Raw genomic sequence first — 26,566 nt, 5'->3', positions numbered from 1 at the left:
TGGTCTTTTTAAGACAGGGTCTCCCTGTAGCCCCAGCTGACCTAGAACTCATTCTGTAGACCAGGCTGGCCTCCAACTCACAAAGATCCACCTGCTGCTGGGATTAAAGGTGAGCACCACCATGCCCGGCCAGAATATTTTCCAAACATAAAGAACAGCTGGGATGAGGGGAGGCTGGAGAGATGGCTCAGTGGTTAAGATTACTGGCTGTTCTTGCAGAAGACCTGGGTTTAAATCCCAGTAAGCAACCACATGGAAGCTAACACCCGTCCATAACTCCAGCTCAAAGGGGTCCAACACCCTCTTCTGTCTTCCACAAAGAGTACATCCAATTCAAAACATCAAATTGATGACATTTCCAATTTACATAAAACTGAAGTCATGATTCAGAGTCCTTGAAATTATGTAAAAATCAGACAAATTTCTCCTCCTGAGGATTATGTCACATGTTCTAATAAAATAAAGGTAGAAGAACCAAAGACAGGAGAGCTAGGAGTTCTATAAGATATGTAGTAAGTTTTAAAGGTTAGTTATTAAATCTTTCAGCAGATTCTCTCAAAGGCTAAACTAATAACATAAAATAAATAGTAAAAAAAAGAAAAATTCCCCCAAATATCAACTTTCATACAGATAATATTAATATTTACTATTTCAAGGAATTCTGTGCCAATTCTTTGTTCAGAAGTTACCCATAATAAATAAAATACAATCATCTCATATAACCTCTTACCCCAAGAAACTAATAAGGACTGTCTGAGCTAGAGGCATCAAACTTTGCTTCACAGCAGCACTACCTTTTGTGTATAAAAGGGGTGGCATGGGGGATGGCTAAAGATGGAACCTGCCAGAAGAGCTAGGCACATACCCCACCGCTCAGCTTCACCTCACAAGCCACCTATCTTTCGACAATGATCTTTTACAATGTAATAATTCGAATGTAAATAATTCTAAAGCTGATGTTTCTGTACATATTGTTTTACCACAAATTTTGGTCTTTTTGAGACAGGGTCTCCCTGTAGCCCCAGCTGTCCTGGATTCACTATGTAGACCAGGCTGGCCTCAAACTCACAAACATCTGCCTCTGCCTCCTGAGTGCTGGGATTAAAGGCGTGCGCCACCACGCCCGGCCATAACTACTATATTTTTAAGTGGAATATTCAATCCATGTAAAAGAATTCCATCCAAGTCTCTCATTGATTACCCGTACTTCAGTCTGTTAACTGAAAGTCTTCAATTTAGCATCACAGAACATTTAGCCCTAGGAACATTAGCACAATCATGCAGTACTGCCTCACTCTGAAGGCACTTCCTTCTGTCCCTTGATTGCGTTTTGGTAATTGAATTTTGGCACTGAACTTGGCAACAATGTTTGGAAGTTCAGTCAGTGATGCGAATCAGTAAAAATAAATTATGACAAAAATGTTTTTAAAGATTTGAGGTCTTTGTCTTCTAATTTTCATATCTCTTCCATTATCATAATAATAATGATCATACCAACAAAACTTTATCAAGGGCTCACTAATGTGCTAGGCACAATTCTAAATGTTTTATTATCGTAACTTACTCTTCACATCTATATAGAGAAAAATATCATCACCCCTATTTTCTTATTTTTAAAGAATTTATTTTTTTATTTTATGGGTATGAGTGTAATTACTTGCATGTATGAAAGTGCATTTGTGTCATGCAATGCCCATGAAGGTCAGAAGAGGGTGCCAGAGTCCCTGTAACTAGAGTTAGGGATGGTTGTTAGCCACCATGTGGGTGCTGGGAATTGAACCCAGGTCCTCAGTGAGAGCAGTCAGTGCTCTTAACTGCTGAGCCACTTCTCCAGCCTATCACCCCCATTTTATAGATCAGGACACAGGAACACATGCCAGATCCCCTGGAACTAGAGTTACAGATGGTTGTTAGCCACCATGTGGGTGCTGGGAATCAAACCCAGGTCTTTTGTGAGAGCAGTCAGTGCTCTTAACTGCTGAGCCACTTCTCCAGCCCATCACCCCCATTTTATAGATGAGGACACAGGAACACAAAGGTGGCAAGTACCCAGCTATAGTCATCAGTTTGTAACTGGCAGAGTCAGGATTCAAACTCTGATAATTTAACTCTAGAGCAAAATGTCTTAACAACCATGTTACATGTCATTCTTGACTAGTGTGTTTAGCTATGCTAAGAAAATTAATTTTTAAAAAAGTTTTATGTAGGTCAGGCATGGTGGGCCCACGTCTTTAATCTCAGCACTCCAAAGGCAGAGGAAGGCAGATCTCTGAGATTGAAGCCAACCTGGTTTATGTAGTGAGTTCTAGGCCAGCTGGAGCTACAGGAAGACCCTGTGTCAAAAAACAAAAAAAAAATTATAAAATTATGTATGATTTTAAAACACTGTACTTCTCAAAGTTTGTCATAGTAATGACTGCAATACAAAAGGCTCACCTCTGTTCTCCAACTCAGTAAGAGTAGCAAAAAAGGTAATCCTCTGAAGTTTCCCTAAAATGACTCTTTAGAAGTTTATAAAATACCACCTAGTAGGTTAGATACTCACTGGCCAGACTGGAAATCCTTTTCATTCACAACTGCACAGTTGGTTAAAGATAACTCATCTGTAGGGCATCTTGCAGCTTGCATATTCTGTAAGAACCAATAATTAGGAAAACAAAATTAAATCACATTTTACCACCTTAAAGAACATGCTAGGGCTCCTGCTCCCTACTCTTCATGACCACAAAAGCAGTGGTTAACATTTATTGGTTCTGACTCCCAGTATTCCCTCCTCAGTGGTAGCAATGGGAAGCTGTGAGCCTCTCATTTCCTGAGGGTTTGTATGACTGCCGACCACAGCACATGTGGCCACAAACACTCCCTACCCCACCCACGGCACTAGAAGAAAAGCTCTTCCTTACCACAGCACTACCGGAAAGGAGACTTTCCATTCTAAATGACAGTGGCAACATCCCAGAGAAAGCAAAGCCCACAAACTAACAAACAGGTAATTGGAAACACACACCTGACACCCAAGTTAAAGGCCCTGAGGCCAGTCTGAGATACTGGTTTTGAGCCAAAAAAATTCTTTTTGCTCAAACTTATTTGAATTGATTTTCTAGTCCTTTCAAAGAAAAGAATCATTGCTCATAAAATGAAGTGAAATCAAGTAATAAATTTGATAAAATGTATTATGAAAAAGCATCTTTTTATAAGCAATCCCAAATGGCTATGACTCATATTTCCTACAGATGAAAGAAAACAACCTTCCAGCCTGAGGGAGGATGATTACCACAAGTTTGAGGCTAGCCTGTATTACATAGCAAGAACCTGTCTCAAAAGAAAAAACGAAAACAAAAAACTTCCAAACATTTCTCAACAAAAATTTTCTCAAAAAAACCCAAGAGGCACTCAAAAAGAAAAACAGCAATCAGCAGCCCTTTTAGTCAATAGCTACTAGCCATTTTTCCAAATAATGGTTTACGTTTGTTTTTCTTTCTTTTTGAGACATAACCTCATGCACCTAAGGCTGTCCTTGAACTTCTGATCTCTTGTTTTCATGTTCCGAGTGCTAGTACAGGTGTGCATCACCTGGAGATCAAACCTGGGGTTTCACGAATGCTAGGCAAGCACTGGACCACCTGAGCTACATCCCCCAGCTGCACAAATGTTTTTTGTGGAGCTGGAGTTACAGACAATTGTGAGTCACCCGATGTGGGTGCTGGGAACTGAACTCTGGTCCTCTGAAAGGGCATTAAGTACTCTTAACCTCTGAGCCATCTCTCCAGTCCCCCTTTTCTTTTAAGACTATACAGGGATTACTGGTTACCACAAGGTAAGTACTTAAAAGAGCTGAACATATTGATGCATATCCATAATCCCAGCTGTCTTGAGGCTGAAGGAGAACTTTTGAGGCCAGCCTGGATATCACAGTGAGTCCCATACCAGCCTAAGGTACAGCAAGACTCTGTCTCAAAATCAAGACAAATTATTACATAATTATTTTATAAAAGACTAGTGTTCCAAACATGCTGAATGTTTCTGAAGAGAATATAAGTAGTATATTACCAAGAAGATATTAAGTAGACAAAAACTTTCCCCGGCCCTCCCTATAAAATAAAAATGTTTTTCAGGGGCTGGAAAGATGGCTCAGTGGTTGAGAACACTTGTTGCTCTTGAAAAGGACCTGGGTTCAATTCCCAGCATCCACATGGCAACTCATAATCCTCTGTAACTTTAGTTCCATGGGATCTGACTCCAACAGATATCAGGCACTCATGTGGTATGCATACACATATGGAAGCAAAACACTCATACACAAAAAATAAATCTTTTTTTTTTTTTTTTGATCTTTTTGAGACAGGGTCTCCCTGTAGCCCCGGCTGGTGGGAACTCACTACATAGACCAGGCTGGCCTTGAACTCACAGAGCTCTGCCTTCTTCTGCCTCCCAAGTGCTGGGATTAAAGGCATGCGCCAAGTAAATCTCTTTAAAAAAAGAAACAAAACTTTTTTTCAGGGCCTGGAGAGATAGCTCAGTGGTTAAGAACACTGACTCTTCTTGCAGAAGACGCAGGTTCGTATCCCAGCACCCACATGGCAGCTAACACTGTCCGTAACTCCAGTTCCAGGGATCTGACAGCCTCTTCTGTCCATGAGTGCACTTACCTACATGCAGGCAATACACGCATACACATAAAATAAAAATAATTATTAAATTTTTTTTTCAAAAATGGAAAAAAATACCTTGTTCTAATGAATAGAGTATTACAAAATTGGGTATCCAGAAACAGTTCCATTGCCAAGTGACTGCACTTTTTGAAAAAAATACGTGCAGCCTGGCAAGATGGCTCAGCAAGTAAAGGCATTTGCCATAAAGTCTGGCAACCTGAGTTTGGTCTCTAGGACCCACATGGTAGAGGGAGAGAACCAACTCTCTCAAGTTGTCCTCTGACCCCTATACATGTGTCATGATACACACACACACACACACACACACACACACACACACAGAGAGAGAGAGAATAAGTGTAATTTAAAGAAAAGAATACATGCAACCTAAAAACAAACTCATATATGTGTGCTTTTTAAAGCTAGAATAGAATAGTTTAAGCTTTTAAAACCACCATCTAAGCATCAGTGATTTTTTTAAAGGCATTTATTAGCACTATGAAAAGTGTAATACATTATGACTAATTTGTGGGAAAAACAAGTAGACAGATGGAAATGTACTAGCCACATTTCAATCAAACATTTCCAGAAACGATGATTAATTTGATTTTTTTTTTTTAAAGACTACCAGTTGGGCGTGGTGGCGGACACCTTGAATCCCAGCACTTGGGAGGCAAAGGCAGGTGGATCTCTGTGAGTTCAAGGCCAGCCTGGTCTACACAGTGAGTTCCAGGACAGCTGGGGCTACAGGGAGACCCTGTCTCAAAAGAACCAAAACAAACAAACAAACAAGAAAGAATACCATGATTTCAAAAATGAAGCCAATGCCCCATTTCGATCTAGGCTTTGATTGCCATTAAAATTAAATGTCAAGGGGCTGGAGAGATGGCTCAGCGGTTAAGAACACTGACTGTTCTTGCAGAAGACCCGGGTTCGTATCCCAGCACCCACATGACAGCTAACAACTGTCTGTAACTCCAGTTCCAGGGGATCCGACAGCCTCTTCCGTCCTCTGAGGGCATTGCACGACACAGGTGCACTTACCTACATGCAGCCAATACACGCATACACATAAAATAAAAATAATAAATAGAATTTTTAAAAAATTAAGTGTCAAAATAAGGTAAATTTAGAAACAGGCCTTTGAATAGATGTATCACAGAACATTTAACCAAGATATTAAAGATCAGTAATTCATCACATTATGTATTATTTAAACGCTTGTTTTATTATTTTTATTTTATTTTATGTGTATGAGTGTATTGCCTGCATGTATGTGAGTGCACCCATTGTTGTGCAGTGCCACAGAGGTCAGAGAGGGCTTCGGATTCCCCTGGAACTGGAGTTAAGGATGGTTCATAGCCACCATGTGGGTGCTGGGAATCAAACCCGGGTCCTCTGCAACAGCAGTCAGTACTCTTAACCGCTGAGCCATGTCTCTAGTCCCCACTTTATGTATTATTAGTAAAATAAAAATGTGAGAGTACAACGCATTTGGTCACTAGTCTATTCTTTTATTGTATGTATATTTTACTATGTGTATAAACCTTTCAAAAATCAATTTATATATATTATGGCCATCCTGGGCATACAGTTTTTTTTAACTTATAGAATTCATGCTTAAATGTTTGGAAATCACTAATTTCCAATAAAATGAACAGAGTTAAGGTTACAAGTTTGCTTTCTGAATAAAACAGCATTTTGTTCAAGGTCATATCTTGACCAGCCTCTGCCTAAAATGTATTAAACTAATTCAGGTTTTCCTACCTTCCTAGGGTCTGTTCACCTTTAAGTTTTTTCCTTTTATAATCTTCCTCGGCCAGTTACTATACACTACACAATTCTCAGCTTAGATGCTACTTTTTCTAGATGTTCCCTCCCAATTAAACTGATACAATAAACTTCAAATGGAAGCTCTGACTACATTCTTTTGTAAAATGTTTTTTACTTACCTAATTTGATTTTTATGTGTATGAGTGTAAGTGCATATATGTGCGTGCAAATTCATGTGGAGGCCAGAAGAGGGCACTGGATCCCCTGGAACTGGAGTTACTGACAGTTGTTTAGCCACCATGTGGGTGCTGGGTCCTCTGCAAGAACAGTAGGTGCTCTTCACCGCTGAGCCATCTCTCCAGCCCCTGACTATGTTCTTATTGTCTGCCTACATGCTTTAATTGGACAGAGACTAGATTCTGTTCACATTTGTAGTTCCTAGGGCTTCTACTGGGTCTGGCATACAGTGAGGGCTAGTTAAAAATTTATCAAATGCATATATTTATAGATCAATACAAACCTGTTTCAACTGTGATATAAGCAACCCAAAGAACATGTGACAAAACACACAACTTGGGGCTGATAAGATGGCTCTGAGGTTAGCCACCTATTGGGTAAGCCTGAGGACCAGAGTTTGGATCCCCAGAAACCCTTGTAAATATTGTGTAGGTGGAGTAGCCCACCTGAAATTCCAGCCCAGACACGAGGTCCACAGAGCAAGCTGGCTAGAGACTAGCCATATCCAGGAGCTCTGCATTTGACCGAAAGAACTGATTCTCAATGGATAAGGTGTAAGAATGATGGAGGATGAATCCTCACATCAATCTCATGCCTCACATGCATGTTCACACATGTGTGCACACATCCACATGTGAACATCACACATGAAAGATGGAAAAAGAAAAAATAAATGAAACAAAATTACACAGCTGACAGAGTCAGGTAAAAAAACTTTACAAAATGCTAATTAACCTTTTCATTTATAAATCTGTGTCAATATCTTTAAACAAAGAAGGGGAGGTGATCTGCAGATATCATCTGGCTGGCCAACTAAAACAGATGCTATAGACAAGAGGCTTCCCTACTGAAACCTAGAAGCATCTGTGTTTTTATGGTAAGCCAAGCAGGGTGTCTCATTTTTAAAGCAAAGTTTAAGTCCCTATAAATAGTCACTGTGTGCTTAACCACAGAGATGCCAAAGGAAAATTCCACCCTAAGAAAACAATAAGAAAACCAACCACCATAGGCAGGCAGCTTTCTAAGACCTGGAATTACGAAAACTGACGGGCAGTTTTATGTAACTTGAGTCTTTTGAATTATTGGAATATTTAACTGTCTGAAAAGTGTAGAAATGTCTTCATTATAACAATTTACAGACTGCTGAAATTTTAAAGAATGACAACTTTGACCGGGCATGATGGTGCACACCTTTAATCCCAACACCTGGGAGGGAGAGGCACACAGATCCTGTGAGTTCAAGGCCAGCCTGGTCTACAGGGAATTCCAGGCCAGCCAGGGCTACATAGTTGAGACCCTGTCTCAAAAAACAAAAACAAAAAGAAACAAACAAAAATGGCAATTTCAACAAACCAAAGAAGTGATTACATCGTTAGAAGTAATTACATCGTTAGAAGTATTACATTGTAATTCCAGAACCTTTAACCAACAGAGAGAGAATTTGCTTCTCTTCATAAAACAAAACAATAAAAACTGAGGAGGCTTTAAGCAAGGTTTCCCTGGATGAAGTTTAACTTTGGGACTTTTAAATAATATACTCTTGTGTAAAGGTACCCTTTAGAAATTGGATTATTTAAGTGTATTTTTATCAAATAATTTAGTATGGCAAAAATAAATAGAAAGCAATACCATCCTGTAATCTCAGTTCTTGAGAGGTGGAAGCAGGAGGATCAGGAGTTCAAGGTGATCCTCAGCTACATAGGGAGTCCAAGTCTAGCCTGGGCTATGTGAGACTCTATCTCAAAAAGATGATGGGGGGAGATTAAATGAAAGAAAAGCACCACGTCCTACCAGACTAGAATGGCCTCATTACCACACTGCCCTTTCTACTTAACCATAACCCTTACGAATACTGGGCTTCAGGCCATGCCCAACTCCATGTTCAAGTGTATATATGAACATGTCTTTAATTCTCTGATATATGCTTATCAGATATTTGATTTACAAATGCTTTCTCCCATTCTGGGGATTTTCTTTCCTCCCTCCCTCCCTTCCTTCCTTTCCGGGATTAAAGTGTACGCCACCATGACCAACCTTGTCTTTGCTTTATTTTTTAATTTTCTTGAGATAGGGTCTTCCTGTAGACCCAACTGGCCTGGAACTCACTATGTAGACCAGGCTGGTCTTGAAATCACAAATATCCACCTGTCTCTGCCTCCCAAGTGCTAGGATTAAAGGCGTGCACCACCACGCCCAGCTGTCTTCACTCTCTTAATAGTCTTCTTTGATGCACGAAAGTTTCAATTTTGATAAAATCCGATTTCATCTATTTTTCCTCTGATTGCTGGTGCTTCTGCAGCACATCTTTAAAAAAAAAAAAAAAAAAACTAAGCCAGTCATGGTGGCACACAGAGCACTCGGGAAGCAAAGGCAAGCTGATCTCTGTGAGTTCAAGGTCAGCCTGATCTACATAATGAGTTCCAAGCCAGCTGGGACTACAGCAAGACTCTGTCTCTAAAAGACCAAAAAACACCCAAAAACCAAACACACACATGGCACACAAAACCAAATACACACGCACACAAAACCAAACACACACTACCTAATCCAAGACCGTGCATATTTTTATCTTTCCTTGGAAGAATTAGATTTAGATCTCTGAACTATTCCTATTTTATTCTTTCTGATGCTAGTAACTGGAATTGCCCATGTACAGAAATGCAGCTGGCTTTGGGTATTGGTGTTATGCCCTATGCTTCCACTGAACTTGGTTACTAGCACTCTCTCTTTTTCAGATAAATGCTTTGGGAGTTTCTAGATATAAGATCACGTCATCTGGGGCTGGGGATGTAGTTCAGTGATAGAACATTTGCCTAGCATGCATGAATCCCTAGGTTCAAGCCAAAGTACCACCCCTACACCATCTACAAACAGTGGTGCTTTTACTTCTTTCTGATACGATGCCTTTTATTTCTTCTTATTACATAACTGCTTTACAGTGTTGAATAGAAGTGGCAAAAGTAGACATCTTTGTCTCATTCCTGATCTTCAGGGGAACACTTTTTCATACCATGAAGTATGAAGTTAACTATGGGGGTTTTTTTGTTTGCTGAAGTTTTTTTTTTAAACCTTTTTTTTAACCATATATCTTTTTAAAACCATATTTTGAGAGTGCCAACTCATAAGGTTGCTCTGAAAAGCTAACAAGAAAAGATCTGTGAAGGTGTTTTCAAAACTGTAAAATACCATTTTATTTTAAGACATTATTCCACAACATACTGTTCTTACTCTGAACAAAGTTTACTGCAAAAGTTGCCAAAGAAATCAAAACAAAATTAACTCCAATTCTTCAAAAACAAATGAAAAAACTGTGATAGACCTAAGGACATCACAAAATCTAAGGACTAATGAATGTCACATCTTCAAAGCAGCAAAATCTATTCACTTATGTCCACAGTCCACACTAATCTTAATTACTGGTGTTGGTCTGAGCCCCTATAATTAAATATATACACATACACAAAATAACACACTAATTCACAATGCATTTTTAGGATTGGAAGGTTTCTTATTTAATATATCTTAATAACAAGCATAATATAGTGATATTATTTACATTTTTATAAATTAAAAATATTTTGAAATAATTCAGTAGAAAAAAATTATTTTAAAATACTTGAGCAAAAAGAAAAAGGCTGATGAAAGGCAAAAAAAAAGACTCACTAGCCCACTTCTGTTCCTTAGAAAGGATCTCTGGGAGGAGGAGGGAAGTGGGACTACAATTCAGTGGCAGAGTGCTTGCTCAGCGTGCAAAAAAAGAATGAGGAGAAAAGTGGAATTAAAAAAATTTTATTTGAAACAAGGTCTCACTACATAGACCAGGCTAGCCTTGAATTTGCTATGTTATACAGCCTTTGCTGGTCTCAAACTCCAAAATGATCCTCCTGTCTCAGCCCCCTAAGTGCTGAGATTAAAGTCATGCACCAACATTTCAAGCTTTTTGTTTTTTGAGATAAAGTCTTTATTATATTGCCTAGGCTGATCTTGAACTCATGACCTCCTGCACCAGCCTCCTCAATGCTAAGATTATAGGCCCTAGGCTACCACATTCATCTTAGAAACAATAAAGAATATCAAACAATAAAGAATATCCTTAACAGCCCAAACATGCACACTGAAACAGACACATTGTATTGTTTCCATTTCTACAAAGTGAACCCACCTGAGGTAACCAACACCCAGTCCAAGAATGAAGATATCGCCACTGGGGCTGAGGATCCAGGTTCAGTTCCCAGCACCCACATGGTGACTAACACCCATCCTTAACTCTAAATCCAGATCTGATGCCCTCTTCTTGGCCTCTGCAGGCATTGCATGCATGTGGTACATTTACACACATGCAAGCAAAAACTCTTATCCACATAAAATAAGAATATACCTTTTTAGAAAAATTTAAAAGATCTTGACATCATCCCATACTGCCCCTGCTGTACAGCACTATCCTCCCAGAACAGCTGCCATCTTCACCAGGTCATCTGGGCCTGCTTACAGTCATTGGGCCCTCCCCTGCTAGTCCAGCCACTCCTCCTAGCCATTTGTAAGCAATTCTGCCCTGATTGTATGTGGTCTCATGATGTGGGGGAGATGCTAGACCATGGAGGCTAGAAAAGACTGGGGAAGGGGCTCCATCTATATGGCCATGGGGAAGCCATCATCCATGCTGGGTGCAGACCTTCACTGTAGCTGCTTTGGGGTTACCCACACTCCTGCCCACAACCCCTCCCATGCTCTGTAAGTAAGCCTAATGTGCTGAATAGTTTTAGTTGTCAACTTGACACACTGGGTAGAGGGAGACTCAATTATGGAATTGCCTCCATAGGACTGGCCTGTAGCCATGTCTGTGGAGTATTTTCTTGATTTTTGAGTGATATGGGAGTGTCAAGCCCACGGTGGGCGGTGCCATCCCTGTACAGGTTGTTCTATATTGTATAAAAAAGTAGGCTGGCTGGGTATGGTGGTGCACACCTTTAGTCCCAGCACTCAGGAGGCAGAGGCAGGAGGATGTCTGTGAGTTCAAAGAGACCCTGGGTGACCTTGTCTCAAAAAGACAAATAAATAAATAAATAAATAAATAAATAAATAAATAAATAAAGCAGGCTGAGCATGGGCCAGGGGAGCAAGTCAGTAAGCAGAGTTCCTCCATGGCCTGTGCCCTAGCTCCTGCCCCCAGGCTCCTGCTCTGAGTTCCTAGCTTGGGCTCCCTTAGTGATGAATTGTGACCCAGGAGATATAAGCCAAAAAAACCCTTTCCTCCCCAAGTTGATATTGGTCAGAGTGTTTTGTCATGGCAATTGAAGGCAAACTAGAACACCTAATAAACTCATTGGTTTCCCCAGGCTGAACTTGGATGAATTATACTTTGGTTTGTCACTGGGATCTTATGAAGAGAAGGCAGACATTATTTACATCTCCTCAGGGAGGAAATTCTCACAACAGCCCCCAATAACCATCCCTCCAGCTTCAAACCACAGATAGCTAGTCTCTGTTTTATCATCATAGGTAGAAAACATAAATTTTCTCTGTTTTGAAAACTTCATATAAACTGAATCATGCAGAATGTGATCTCTGAATTCTATGCTTCATTTTGAGTCTGGGATTCATCCAGGTCTTATGTATAGTAATAGCCCATTCATTTTCAGTGCTTCATTCATTATTTTTTAAAATTTTATGTGTATGAGTGTATTGTCTACATGCAGGTAGGTGCACCCATGTCTTGCAATCCCTGCAGAAGTCAGAAGAGGGCATCGGATCCCCTGGAGTTACAGACGATTATTAACCACCATGTGGGTGCTGGGAATTGAACCCCAGTACTTTGCAAGAGCAGTCAGTGCTCTTAACTGCTGAGCCATCTCTCCAGCCCCTTCAGTGCTGTTTTGAGGTATGCACCAACCATTACTTATCCACTCCCATGGCTTCCAGTTATCACACCACAGCACTACTGCTACAAACACATTTGTACATACCTTTCAAATTCTACACACACACATGCCTATATATATATATATATATATATATATATATTATATATATGCCACACTCCCTCTATCCTGAACAGAGAACTGCTGGGTCATGGGCAATATTTATATGATGCATATGTTCAAATTTAGTTAATTCTGCCAAAAAGTTTTGCAAAGAGGCTGTACTCATTTGTCTTTACTCCTTCCAGCGGTGTGTGGAGTTCCAGCTGTTCTACATCATCAGCAACACCTAGAATTCTCAGTGTTCTTAATCTAACTTCCTGGTGAGTGTGTGATGTGTAGTGAGGCTTCAGTTTGCATTTCTCTGATGATTAATGAGGCTAAGCACTGAAATGTTAAAGACACAATCTTTACTAAATGCCTGTTTGAATCTTTTGTCTATTTTTCTACTGGCTTTTTGTTGTTTCTTTTGATTATTAATGGGTAGTTTTTCTGTATTCTAGGTGCAAGTCCTGTCAAATATATGTGTTTTAAACATCTTCTTGCACTCTGTGGTCAGTCTTCCCTCTCATACAGTTGTATATGCTATGGAGGGGCTTTTGTTATCACCCGCACACACGTGTATATTGAGGTCCTAAAACTTCCACTACTACCCCAGTGACTGCTCTGGAGATAGAGCCTTAAGGGTAATTAAGGTAAAATCAAAGGCTGGGACTCTACTTGGACAGAGCTCTGGCCTTCTAAGGAGGCGTCTCTATCTCTCTCCACTATGTGGGCACATAGCAAGCAGGTGGCATTCACACTCACACCAGCACCCAATCTATAGAATTATGAAAAAACTAATCTCTACTGTTAAGCCACCTGGTATACAGAATTCTATTATGTCAGTCTGAGCCACACACAAAAGCATCTTTTGATGAGCAGTCTTTGATTTTAATGAATTCTAATTTTTTTCTTTTATAACTACTTCTGTTTTTATTTTAAGAAGTTTTTGACTGTCCCCAACTTTTCCGTCTTTTGGCGGGGGATTGGAGTTTGCATTATGATCAAAGATTATGCACAGATCTGTACTTTGTGCTGTTCACTATCCACTATAAATATTACTAATTTAAGATGTCTAATTAGGTATAGTGCTAAATTACTTTTTGTGTGAATACAGCAGTCATTACTCATATAAAGCACTTGAGATATGGCTAGTTCAACTGAGAAACTGGATTTTTTTTTTAATAAATCTGAATTTTCCTCCCAATATTGGGAATAGAACCCATGGCCTCATATATGCTAGGCAATCGCTCTACCACTGAGCTATAGTTCCCAATTTTTTAAAAAATGTTGAGACAGGATCTCACTAATTTACCTAGGCTGGCCTTGAATTCACTCTGTGGTTCTGGCAGGGCTTGAACTTGCAATTTTCCTGCCTTGGCCTCCCATGTAGTTAGAACTGCAGGCCTCTGCCACCAGGCCTGGATAGAAACTGGATTTTTAATTTGCTTTTATCAATTTACATCTATAACTGTTTTGTCTTGTTGAATTATAAATTACTGAGAGAGGCCTGAAACTCCCCACTATCATTAATTCTGTAGTGGCAGCAACCTGCAGCGTGCAGCAGCCTCAAAGGATTGCTAAAGAACTTTTGAGAAGAATTTTATTTTTCATTTTGGTAGATGAGCTGAGAGGGTAGTTCCTAGCATGCACTGGGTAGGATTACAGCTCCTAAAGGAAAGCCATAGGTCACAAAGGTTATACAAAGGAATTAAGGCACTTTTTTTTTTCTTAAACAGTAAACAAAGTTTATAGTCTTGTTTGTGAGAGTCCCAGAAATTATCAGGTTAATATGTGGGAAAGGCATAAGGCCATTCTCAAAGTTATATACAGGTAGGCCTTAAATGAAATGGCAAAACTTACTCCATTTTGTTCTAGTTGACTTTTGCTTTACCCTGTGTTTCTGTTCAGCCAATCCCACTGCAGCCAGCCAGCCACACCAGCTGCACCTGTAGTTTCTGGGGGTACACTGTTTCCACAATACCAGGAAACTTACAAGTAGCCAGGTAGCAGGTCCAGGTAGTATAACCTCCCACCCAGCTGTACCTGCATCTCCATGGAGCCCATGGTCTGGGCTATATTGCATGATGTAATTATGGTTTTAGGCTTTATAAAGCCCACTCTGCCTCCCCTCTGGGTCAAGAGTTCTTTTGGACATTAGCCCCCTTGACCACTGGCCTTCACTAAAAGATTCTTGATTTGACCAACACTATGGGGCATTCCTCTGTGCCTCTCACTTGGTAGTACATTAAACATGGTTCATTGCAATTTTAGCATTACTTGAAACATCTTTCTTTAAAAGGATTATTGTCTCTTATGTGGACAACCTTTAGAGCAAATTTTGTTACTGCTGGAATTCTGGACTCTCCATTGGTGACAAACAACAACCAGATTTCAGGGTGGGTGACTTTAATCTCAGCACTCAGGATGTAGAGGCAGGTGGATCTCAGTGAGTTTGAGGGTTTGAGGCCAACCTGGTCTATATAGTAAGTTCCAGGGCTATATAGTGAGCCCAGTTGGGTTTTTGGGTTGTTTCAATATACTCTTTAAAAAATCCAAAATGACTTTTTTTTCCCCCCGAATAAAGCATTTAGTCTTACTGGGTTTCGTTTTTGTATGGTGATTTTTGGGGGGCAGTGGGGGTGAGACAGAATCTTGTTAATATAGTCTAGACTAGCCTTGAATTCTCAATCCTCCTGCCTCAGCCTCCTGCATGCTGGGATTATAGGTATGTGTAACCACATCTAGCACTGCTTCTACTTTGTTTCTATTTATTTTATTTCTATCATTTTGCTCTCCCTCAATCCCCCTTTTCTATGTTTACTTTTCACTTCTTGACCTTTTAAAACCCAATTTTCCCATTGTTATTTATATTTCCATTATTTTAGTACTCTGGAAATATTAATATAAATATCAGCCTAAAGTTATTCAAATTAGCTTTAACTTCTTCCTGAATAATTCAAGACTCATAAAATACTTCAAGTCTAATTATTCCCTATTTAGGTGGTATTCCTACCATACATTTATTTCTATTGGAGACATCATTGTTTGGTTTTATTTTTATTACTACTGTTGTTTTTTCAAACAGGGTCTTGCTATGTAGCCCAGCCTGCCTCTAACTCACAGCAATAATATGCCAGTATCCTGGATTGTAGGACTGCAGGCATGGGCCCCCCTACTGGCCTTCTTTAGGCAGTCTGAATTTGTACACAGATCTCTTTCATTAGTTCCTGGCATTATCTCTTCAAATACTGCCTCTGCCTCATTCTTTCCCATGCTTTTCCACCCAGAAATCTGATTAGACTTTCTCTACATTCCATGTTTAGCTTAACTCTTAAACTCTCTTTGTTACTTTCCATTTCAAATCCTTTATTCTCCTCAATCTCTTCAAGCCTGTCATCACTTTTATATTCGTGCTCTTCATTCTTGAAGTCTTTATTTCTAGAAGCATATTAAATATACGTATTTATTATCTGAGTTTGCTAATTCTAAGATCTGATGTCTCTGCATGTTCTAACTCCTTTCTAACATTTATTTACTCATTGGGGGAAGGCGTGTGCCAGAGTGTGGTCAGAGAATAACGCCGGTTATTTTCTACTACGATGTGGGTCTCAGAGATAGAACTCAGGTCATCAGGCTTGGAGGTAAGTGCTTTAACCCACTGAACCATCTCCCCAGCCTTTTACTGTTTCTGGCGGCTTTCAGTTGCCATGTCTTGGTTGCATCATTTGTGACTTTGAGTTTATATTTTTTCAAAACTTCATGTTTAGGAATTCTTTGACCAAGATCCTTGGAAGATGACTCCTCAAAGCAGCTCTGTGTCTGCTGCTTGGCATTCCTGGCATCTGAGGCACTGCTGCACTGTATTTTACACTTAATCACTGGCTTAAGAGTTTAATGCCAACCAGGTAGAGATTCAAAACCTCAAAAAGGTGAGCCAGTGGGTAAAAATTTTAAAAGGAAATTTTTTTTTTTTACCCTACTCAGCATCAAAGTTTGAGACAGGAAATTTTCCTTTCAGATCCCTGGATGGAACAAGTTTATTCTTAGTTCACATTTATAACAAGATGTATCCCCTTGAGGTATGCCAGAGAATGGTGCCTTGAGGTGTCATCCTTTCTATGAGGTTTCTGCCATATCACCAACTTTTATCTCCTGTTCTCTGAGCTTCTCTTGAGGCAAAAATACAACTAAGATTTGCAAATAATGCCCTCATTTGGCTTACATTTCCAGGTTCCTGTTGCACATAAATTTTGGTCTGATTATTCTTTAAGCTCTGGCCACCTACCTCCATGTATTCAATTTTTATTTTATTTATTTATTTATCATTATTATTATTATTATTTTGTCTTTTTGAGACAGGGTCTCCCTGTAGCCCCAGCTGTCCTGGAACTCGCTATGTAGACCAGGCTGGCCTCGAACTCACAAAGATCTGCCTGCCTCTGCCTCCCAAGTGCTGGGATTAAAGGCGTGCACCATCATGCCTGGCTTATTTATTATTTTTATTTTATGTGTATGTGTGCGTTGCCTGCATGTAGGTAAGTGCACCTGTGTTGTGCAATGCCCTCGGAGGACAGAAGAGGCTGTCAGATCCCCTGGAACTGGAGTTACAGACAGTTGTTAGCTGCCATGTGGGTGCTGGAATTTGAACCTGGTCTTCTGCAAGAACAGTGTTCTTACTGCTGAGCCATCTCTCCAGCCCCAAATTCAATTTTTTTGTTGTAAGTACTGAAGTGTGTGTGTGTGTGTGTGTGTGTGTGTGTGTGTGTGTGTACAGGTGTCCACAGCGCCCAGAAGGCATTGGATCCACTGGAGTTGCTCTATGTGAGTTGGGAACAGAACTCAGGTCCTCTGGAAGAGCAGCAAGTACCTGTAGCTGCTAAGCCATCTCTCTAGCCCTGAATTCAAATCAAATATTTTAAAACCTTTTATCTAGCATTTTAATTTTTTTTTGTGTGTGGGGGGGGAGGTCATGAGGACCTAATTCCCTATAGTGCAGAACAACTATAACTTCTCAATATCAGAAAACTGGATGCAGGCAGAGTCATTAAAGACAACCCTGACGCTTATAAATATCTAGGCTGCATATACATTTGGAAGAAATCTATTAAAAAAAAAAAAACACCAATTCACAAGGAGCTAAGAAATAAAATAGAAAATCAACAGTCAACTTTACCATGAGCAAAATCCACTGGAGAATTTGTTTAAAAGAGTACTGAGCCCCAGACCCAGAGCTTCTAAAGTGTCAGCCTGGATCAAGCCTGAGAAGCGCTTTTCTAGCCAGTTCTCAGGTTATGCTCATTTGCTGTTCAGAACCCACTGAGACTCCCTGAACCAAAGCGGAAATGTCATAAAAACAGCAACACCAGCAGGTTCCTTTTATTCTTTCTACAATAGAACACAAGCCATGTGTAGAAGGAGGGCTTTAGCAGTACCTTTGGTATACATAGTCATTTACCTTAGCAAACAGTTAAGCTTATGTTGACAATTCATTGTAAATTGATTAGAAGGATAAATTTTTTTTTAAAGACCCAATATCTACAGGTAGAGAAAAAACTGTTATCAGGCAGTTGTTTAAATTCAGTTCTATGTTATTAATGTCTTGTAGCACAAGAAACAACAGCATTATTTAAAGTACTCAATGGTTCAATAGAGACTATAACACTAAGACTCAACTGCAGACATTGTAAGGAGTGTTAATTAAGGTGTTCAGATACAAGTATCATGTTCATTCAACAATCATTCTGAGTGATCTATCTCCATTCCACGCTCCATTCTAAACAAGGGGAGCTACATGTGCTCTCCTCTCACAAAACTGTATCAACATTCACTAGGAGGTTATGTCCTAGTAACTGTAACTAATTTAAAAGAATTCTCCAACACAGAGATGCTTTTGAAGACCCAGAATGAGTGATAATATTATTGCTTGTCAAATCACCTATGAGCATTATGTTCATAAGCACCTAACACTAAAACCTCTTTACAATGAAAAAAAATCCACCACTGGATCCATTAAACATTATATTATCTAGTGGTCTTAAAAACACATTAATTTTAGATTTCCAAGATGACTATAACTTCTTACCTGAAATTAATGATTTTCCTATTTCCTCCTCTATTTGACTATTGCAAAATCCACCAACACATTAGCACCTCATTCTGAATACAGTAAAGGACCAAAATACCCTGCATTACTCATAAACAGCTGATGTTAATTCATTTGGTTCAAATCTATAGAGCACAAGTTATGATTAGTAGTATCTTTTAGCTTAAAAAAAAAAAAAAAAGGAAAAGTAAATCAGTTTCCAAGAATCATTTAGCTGAATTTCATTAAAGTCTTTATGTCTACCCTTATAAATATGAGGGTGGGGATGAATGTATGTCAAAATCAATAGCAATAATTAAGAAAGAAGGGTTAGTTGCTCCTAAAATTTATATGACTAAGGGCCGAAAAATGGAAAATGTGAAAAAAAAAAAAATTAAGGAAGGGCCAGCCAGGCAAGATGGCTCATCAGGTAAGCCTGATGACCTGAGTTCAATCCCTGAGACTCACATGGTGAAAGCAAAGAACCGACTCCTATAAATTGTCCTTTGACAGCCACCATAGTACAGGCACACACATACAAAGTCATAAAACAGAATAAAGTCCAGACTCAGATCAACACACACAAAGGAAATGGATTTATAATACAGATAATATCACAAATCAGTGAGCAGAGGAAGGATTCAATAAACGACACTGGGACAACTGTTTTCACATAAGAAAGATACAATTAACTTCATAATTCACACCAAACACAAAAATAAGTCCCAGATGAATTAATCAGCAAAATGTGCAAAGCAAAATTAAAACTAAAAAAAAAACAAAAAAAAAAACTTTGAGTTTAAAATTAGGAAAGACTTCTTGAGACGCACACAAAAACATAAGCCATAAAGACAAAAAATAGCAATTAAGGGTTAGAGAGATGGGTCAGGAGTTAAGAGTACTGGCTACTCTTGCAGAGGACCCAAGTTCGGTTCCCAGTATCCACAAGGCAGCTAGTAACTGTCCGTAACTCCAGTTCCAGGGGATCTAATGCCCTCTTCTGACCTCCATGGGCACTACAAGCTCATGGTACATTTACATGCAGGGGTACTCACACACATAAAAACGGCAATTATAACTAAAATAAAACAAATCTAAGACTCTAAACAATATGAAAAAAAATGATCATCTAGAAGATATTTTCAACTAGCAAAGAAATAGAATCGAAGCATATCCTGCCCTCCTCAGAAGGAAAAACTACATAAACCAGTAAGAAAAATGCAAACATCCCAATACAAAAAGTTGACAAAAACTATACAATGGTAATTCATAGAGGAAATCTCCAGTGACCAACAGGAAAAATACTCAGTTATCACTGGTAATCAAGGCCAAATGTAAATATAGGCAATGAGACCATTTTGCATTTCTTAAGTTAAATGTTTGCAACATTAATACAATACCCATAGTATGGGTGCTTAAAAACAGCATTGCAGCAAGGGTTCGGTGTACTGCAAATGCAGATGTGTCCAAGGAGTCACTGTTCTGTCAAGTAAAGAATTTTTTATAGTAAAATAATAATCTTTCAGACCAGTGAGATGGCTCAGTGGGTTAAGGCACTTGCCACCAAGCCTTGATGACCTGAGTTCAATCCCTGAACCCAGAGGATAGAGAGAACTGACACTCACAGATTGTCCTCTGACCTCCATATGTGTCATGGCATGAAGTGAACACATAAATTAAATAAAATGTAATAACATACTCTCACCCTTACGCCTTTATACCTTAAATACTTAAAAAAAGAGTAAATTCATGTATCTAATAGGTCTTTAAAGCATCACTTTGTTTTCTAAAATGCAGTGTACTTGAAGATTTTTCTTTGAATATCCACTAAATTAATAGACAAAAACAGTAATTACTGCATACAAGATTGAAGATTGCAGAATGGGGCTGGGAATGCAACTCAAGTGCTTAAGTTCAACCCTCAGCACTGCAAAGAAGGAAAAAAGAAAAAACCACAAAAAAAGCTTATAGAAAGTTGCTATATTCCATTGTGTGTGTGCACACCTGTGCATGCACATGCCTATGTGTGTGCAGTTGTATATGTTGATGTGTGTGCATGTAGGGGCCAGGGGACAATCTTGAGTGTTGTTCCTCAAGGGCTGTTTCTTTTTTGAAAGAGCCTCTCACTGGCTTGAAACTTGCCAAGTGGGCTAGGCTGGCTGGCCAGAGAGCCCCAGGCATTTGCCTGTCTCCACCTCCCCAGTGCTGGGACTACAAGCAGACACTACACATGGCTTTTTTTAAAATGGGTTCTTGATATCAAACTCAGGTCCCCCCAAGCACTTTACTGAGCTATTTGCCCAGCCTGTGCTTTAGATAGCAAAACTTTGATGTAGAAAATGGATCTACCAGATACTTTATGGATTTGTGATAATGAACACGTGCTATCCCCACTTGACAGCTTAGATCTCCAAAACTTTATGTGGAGGTTGGTTACAACAACGAGTCATTTACCCACAAAATGTTATAAATGAGTAGAGACAAGGCTGCAAAAGGTGCTTCATATTCCTGACACTGAATATACTGTTGCCTTGCCACAGTGTTGGATAGGTAAATACTACCCCTAATGCCTTTCAGCTTCTGAGAGTGCTTTCTCCTGTTAATCATCTTGCTCCCATTTCTTTTCCACAGACTGCATCAACTAGGCTTAAGAACTTAAAAAAAAAAAAAAGGTTTCATTTACATTCACATATGTGAACTGTCAGTCAGGGACTGCTGACTCTCCAGTAAGATTTCTGGCAATTTGGAGGGGGCAATATCAAAAAAATCTTTCTTTCAGTAGTGGGGAGGCAGTGTTGGAACAAGGGGCACATAGAGCGACTTTACTAGCTGTAGCGGAGTCAGCTCTCACTCTCCTGAGCTAGACTGCAGCGGTTCAGATTCCCCTCCCTCCATTTCTGATGCCATCCCTCCAGAGGAGCTGAAGCAGAAGGCTTCTGGTGAAGGCCAGGGGCAGTGGGAGCCCCAGAAAACAAAGATTGGAATGAAGGCACAACTTTAGAATCTGCTTTATTATTAGCAGATTTTTTTTTAATTTAAACTGGTAAGAAAAGTTATTACACAACTGAATCTTTCTGAAAGGCCAAAAGGAATTGGGTAAGTTTAAATCAGTTGATCACTTTATTGTAAAGTGCCCGTTACTATTCCTTATCTTTTGCCAGAGAGTAAATACATTAAATAACAGCAAAATTTGGGGTATTTTTAGGTTCTTCACTTCTTGGATTAGGGATTTCAATGTATTTTAGGGATTAATTAAATTCTGATGAACTAGATGCTAATAATAACCTTGTTTATTTTATTCTTCACCAATTTCCCAATGAACTAAAATTGGTGATGTTTGTCAGGAAAAAAAAAAAAAGGACAATGGGACTGGAGATGGCTCAGCGGCTAAGAGCACTGGATGCTCTTGCAGAGGACCCAAGTTTGATTCCCAGCACCCACTTCATGACTAATAACCATCTGTAACTCCAGTTCCAGGCGAATCCAACAGCCTCTTCTGATCTTCGTGGACACTGCACAACACAGGTGCACTTACATACACATACATACAGGCAATACACTCAATCACATAAAAAAAAAAAGAACAAACAGAAAACATGTCCTGACCTTAGCTCATTAGGGCATGCTCTCAAGGGACTCAGGGAACTCAAGTTTCTTCCCCTCTTTCTTTGCTTCCAGGTTAGGGAGGTGGGCAGCTTTGTTTTGCTATATTCCTGCCATGATGTGCTACTGCCTTACCAAATGACCCAAATATGGGGCCAGTCAACCACAGAATGGAATATGCCAAACTGGGCGCTAAAACTGGGCATGCTGCTATGCACCTGTAGACCTTACTACTAGAGAGGCTGAGGTGGGAGGATCACTAGAGCTCAGAAGTTTAAGATCCAGTCTCAAAAGAAGTGGGGCTGGAGAGATGGCCAGCAATTAAAAGAGCTTACTGCTCTAACAGAGAACCAGAGTTTCCATCCCATCCCCTGTATCAAGGTGACATAAACTCCAGCTCCAAAGGATCTGACATCCCCTTCTGGCCTCCATGGGGACAAACACATACAAATAAATCTTTTAAAAGTAGTTTTGAAGCTGGGTATGATGCCACATGCCTTTGATCCTAGCACTTGGGAGGCAGAGGCAGGCGGATCTCTGTGAACTGGAGGCCAGCCTGGTCTACATAGTGAGTTCCAGGCTAGCTGGGGTTACAGGGAGACCATGTCTCAAAAAGACAAAAAAAAAATAGTAGTATTGAATGCCTACATTCCAAGAAGTATACAAAACACAGATGGTAATGTGGCTTTTGCTTTCATGAAAGGCCAAGTCTACTAATGCAGGCAGGTAATTTAGAGAGGGAGGTCAGGATCTCACTCTGTAGCTCAGATTGGTCTGACTTACTATGTAGACCAGACTGGCCTTGAACTTACAGTGATCTTCCTGCCACTGTCTCCCAAGTGCTGGGATTACAGACATGTACCACCACACTCAGTACACTATTACATTTACAATGAGAAAAAGCTAAGTTTCTAAGGTAGGAATAGTTTTTTAAGTGTATATAACAAAGGCTCCTGGTTGGCAGTGTGAGGTCAGAACAAGCTTCTGAGTGCTCTCTGAGGAGGTGAATGGTTGGGGGTGGAACATTATAAAGAAAAGAAAGCCCAGCAAAGACCTTGTGGTAAGAGAAACTACTGTAGGTTCAAGGCATTGAAAGGCTTACATAACTGGAGCACAGACAGTAGAGATGGAGTACAGAGAGCAGGAGCAAAACCACCAAAAGCCTTGAAGGCCTTGTTAAGCATTTGATCTTCTCCCCGAAGAAATGGGATGCTGCTGGGGGGGGGGGGGTTCAGTAGAAAGGGGCACAGGAAGAAGAGCCAGTGTGGAGAATGGACTGGAAATGGCCAGAATGTTAAAAGGAGACCACTTGGAAACTTCTTGCAGTCATCTAGACTGGAGAGAAAAGGAGGTAGCAATGAAGACACAAAATGGTGACCTGACTGCAGAGATCTTTAGGTTGGGATGACAGCAAACAAGTGATCGGTCTAGAGGAAAATTTCGGTATTAGGGATAGCTTGAAGCAACAAGCTCCCAAGCCTGACTTTTTTGTGCCCTAATTAAATATTTTTTTTCGGTTTGTGGTTAAGGAAGAGAGTGACGAATTTTACAGAGGGCAGGTCAGAGGACATGGTAAGAGGTGTAAAGGATGGGAATGAGGAGATGGCTCAGTGGTTAAAGCACTTGCTGCACAAGCAAAAGGATCTGAGTTCGAATCCCCAAAACCCCTGTAAGGTCAGCTATGGTGGCCTGTATCTATAATCCCAGCATCATTCCTACAGTGAGATGAGAAGTGGAGACAGGAGATTCCCCTAAAGCTCAAAGCCAGCTAGACGGACATAGGCAGCAGTGAACAACACTGCCTCGAACAAGGTAGAAGGCGAAGACTGACAACCCAAGGTTGTCCTCTCAACACATGTTGCCATGCATGTACCTCTCCCCCTTCTTCTTCTTTCTCTCTCTCTCTCTCTCTCTCTCTCTCTCTCTCTCTCTCTCTCTCTCAAAGAGATTTTCTAAAAAGCATATGAGGGGCTTGCAGAGATGGTTCAGCGGTTAAGAGCACTGACTGCTCTTGCAAAGGACCAAGGTTCCATTCCCAGCACCCACATGACAGTTAACAAGTATCCATAACTCCAACTCCAGGGGATCAGACGCCCCTTCTGACCTCCAAGGGCACTGCACAACATGGGTGCATTTACATACATGCTGCCAATACACTCATGCACATAAAATGAAAACAATAAATTAAATAAAATTTAAAAGGCATATGAGGGCTGGGCGTGGTGGCACACACCTTTAATCCCAGCACTCAGGAGCCAGAGGCAAGCAGATCTCTGTGAGTTCAAGGCCAGCCTGGTCTACAGGCTGGGGACAGCTGGGGCTACAGGGAGACCCTGTCTCAAAAGACGAAAAAAAAAAAAAAAAAAGGCATATGAGTCTAGGGAGATGGCTCAGCAGTTAAGAGCACTTGCTGGCTTTCTAGACCTGAGTTCAATTCCCAGCACCCAAGTTGGACAGCTCATAACTGCCTGTAACTCCAGCTCTAGGAGATCTGACCCTTCTGGCCCTCCACAGGCACCTGAACTCACGTGCACATATCCCACAAAGACACAGACACAGAATTAAAAATAAGGTTTTTTAAAGGTAAAAAGGATGACCCACCCTCTCCCCACCTATTTCCACTAGATGGGTGGTAGTGCCGTTCAGCGGCAGAAATAGGAAAAGTACCAGAGAAGTGGGCTTAGATCGTAGGCTTGGTTTTAAGCAAGAGGAGTTTAAGTGGTCTTGAATTTAAATAAGCAGTTTCACATATTGATTTGGAACTCAGAGGACAGTTTTGTGGGGGAGGGCTAAAAAATTGAGAACTGGTATATAGATGGGATCAGAAGGATTACCTCAGAAGCAAATAGTGTGTGAACTGAATGACAGAGGGGAGGAAGGTGAGTCTGCAAGTGAGGTATGAGTCAAAACAGGAAGAAGGTATCACAGAAGCCATGGGAGGAGTGTTTTCCATTAAGGAGACAACAGTCAACCATGGCAAATGCTACTGAGACATCAAGTATGACAAGGATTGAAAATGTCGATTAGTTTTAGGCACATGATTCAGGCAGACTCTGGTGGGCCAAGGAGGGTGCAGGTGATAAACACCCGGGAGACAATAAAGCCATCAGAATGTCTGGCTGTAGGATGGAAGTGTAAAGGTCACATGTGTTGGGGCAGAGGGAGGGTTTGTTTTAAGCTCAGAGAAACTCCAGTATGTTCAGTAGTAGGCGACTATTCAGAAGAGGGGTTACCATGAAGCACCGGTGGAAGGGGGCCAGCCTGAGCTAAAGGGGGAGGTAATTGGAAAAGGAAGAGAAAGAGGTGAAACTACACCTATGACCTTCCACATCTCTTACTGACTCTTGAATCTCCTGACCTACCATTCTCTTTAGACAGGGCATTTGCATCTGTGCATACATGTATGCAAACTTATTCAAATATTCTGGTATAAATGAATCAGTCAAGCATATCTTTAGCCCCTAATGACGCAGTTAATGTCCCCAGGTTTTCCATTAGTGTTATCTCGGGGCAGGATTCCTCCATCAGAGTTCTCAGCTGTAATGCACACTGCAATACAGCAGTGACCCGGCCCCAACTCTCCCCATCCTACCCGGTGATCCAACAAGCTCAAGGAGGAAGTAAAATGTAAAGCCCTGAAACTACAGCACCGCCTGCTGCATTCGACGCGACTGTCATAATCCATCTGCACCTAAAGCTATTCCTGCCTGACTCGAGAGCTGACAGGTTCCCCCTTTGAGGTTAGCCCTCAAAGTCGTTTGCACCCTCCTCCTCCTCTTTTCACAAGATCTTTCATTTAGGAGGAAGGAGAGACGGGTCCCCACACCCTCGCCCCGACTGCAGCAGACGACACCCCGCGGTCATCCGGCGGAGCCACCTCGGGAGCCCCAGGGATTGCGGAGGACCCTCGGAGCTCGAGCGGCTCCCGCCCTGAGGGCACCTAGGGGACGAGGAAAACGAGCTCCAGGGGATGGCCAGGGAGGCGCGGGAGACGACTCGGGGACACCCTCGGGGGGCACGGAGCGTGAGGTGAGCTAATCCCCTGCCACAGCTCCCCGTCTCGCCTACAGCCCTGCTCTGGCTTTCCGCGTCCCCTTCCCAGAGCCCGCGTGGACCTCGCGGCAGCCGGGAGCCGGTCTACCTGGCCACCACTCACCCGGCCCGCCATCTTCGCGGACACGTCCGGCTCCGCGGATGCAGCTGGGCGCTAAGCAGAGCCCGCCCCCGCCGCGCGCGCGCCCGCCCGCAGCCCGCCC

At 41.0% G+C, this 26,566-nt stretch overlaps 1 protein-coding gene across 1 annotated transcript in view; it reads right to left on the bottom strand.

The window, feature by feature from the left end:
* Nsf (N-ethylmaleimide sensitive factor, vesicle fusing ATPase) overlaps window positions 1–26,556 on the bottom strand; it is a 171,834-nt gene extending 145,278 nt beyond the window's left edge. The window contains exons 1-2 of the mRNA XM_008821914.2: window positions 26,467–26,556; window positions 2,546–2,631 (exon numbers count right to left, since the gene is read on the bottom strand). Of these exons, the coding sequence (XP_008820136.1) occupies window positions 2,546–2,631; window positions 26,467–26,478 (98 nt within the window). The 5' untranslated portion in view covers window positions 26,479–26,556. The remainder of the gene's footprint in view (window positions 1–2,545; window positions 2,632–26,466) is intronic.
* Window positions 26,557–26,566: the final 10 nt, after the last annotated feature.

Source organism: Nannospalax galili, unplaced genomic scaffold (genome assembly GCF_000622305.1).
Source record: "Nannospalax galili isolate Female #2095 unplaced genomic scaffold, S.galili_v1.0 scaffold1128, whole genome shotgun sequence".
Classification (NCBI taxonomy): Eukaryota; Metazoa; Chordata; class Mammalia; order Rodentia; family Spalacidae; genus Nannospalax; species Nannospalax galili.
This window is presented reverse-complemented; position numbering and strand designations above follow the sequence as displayed.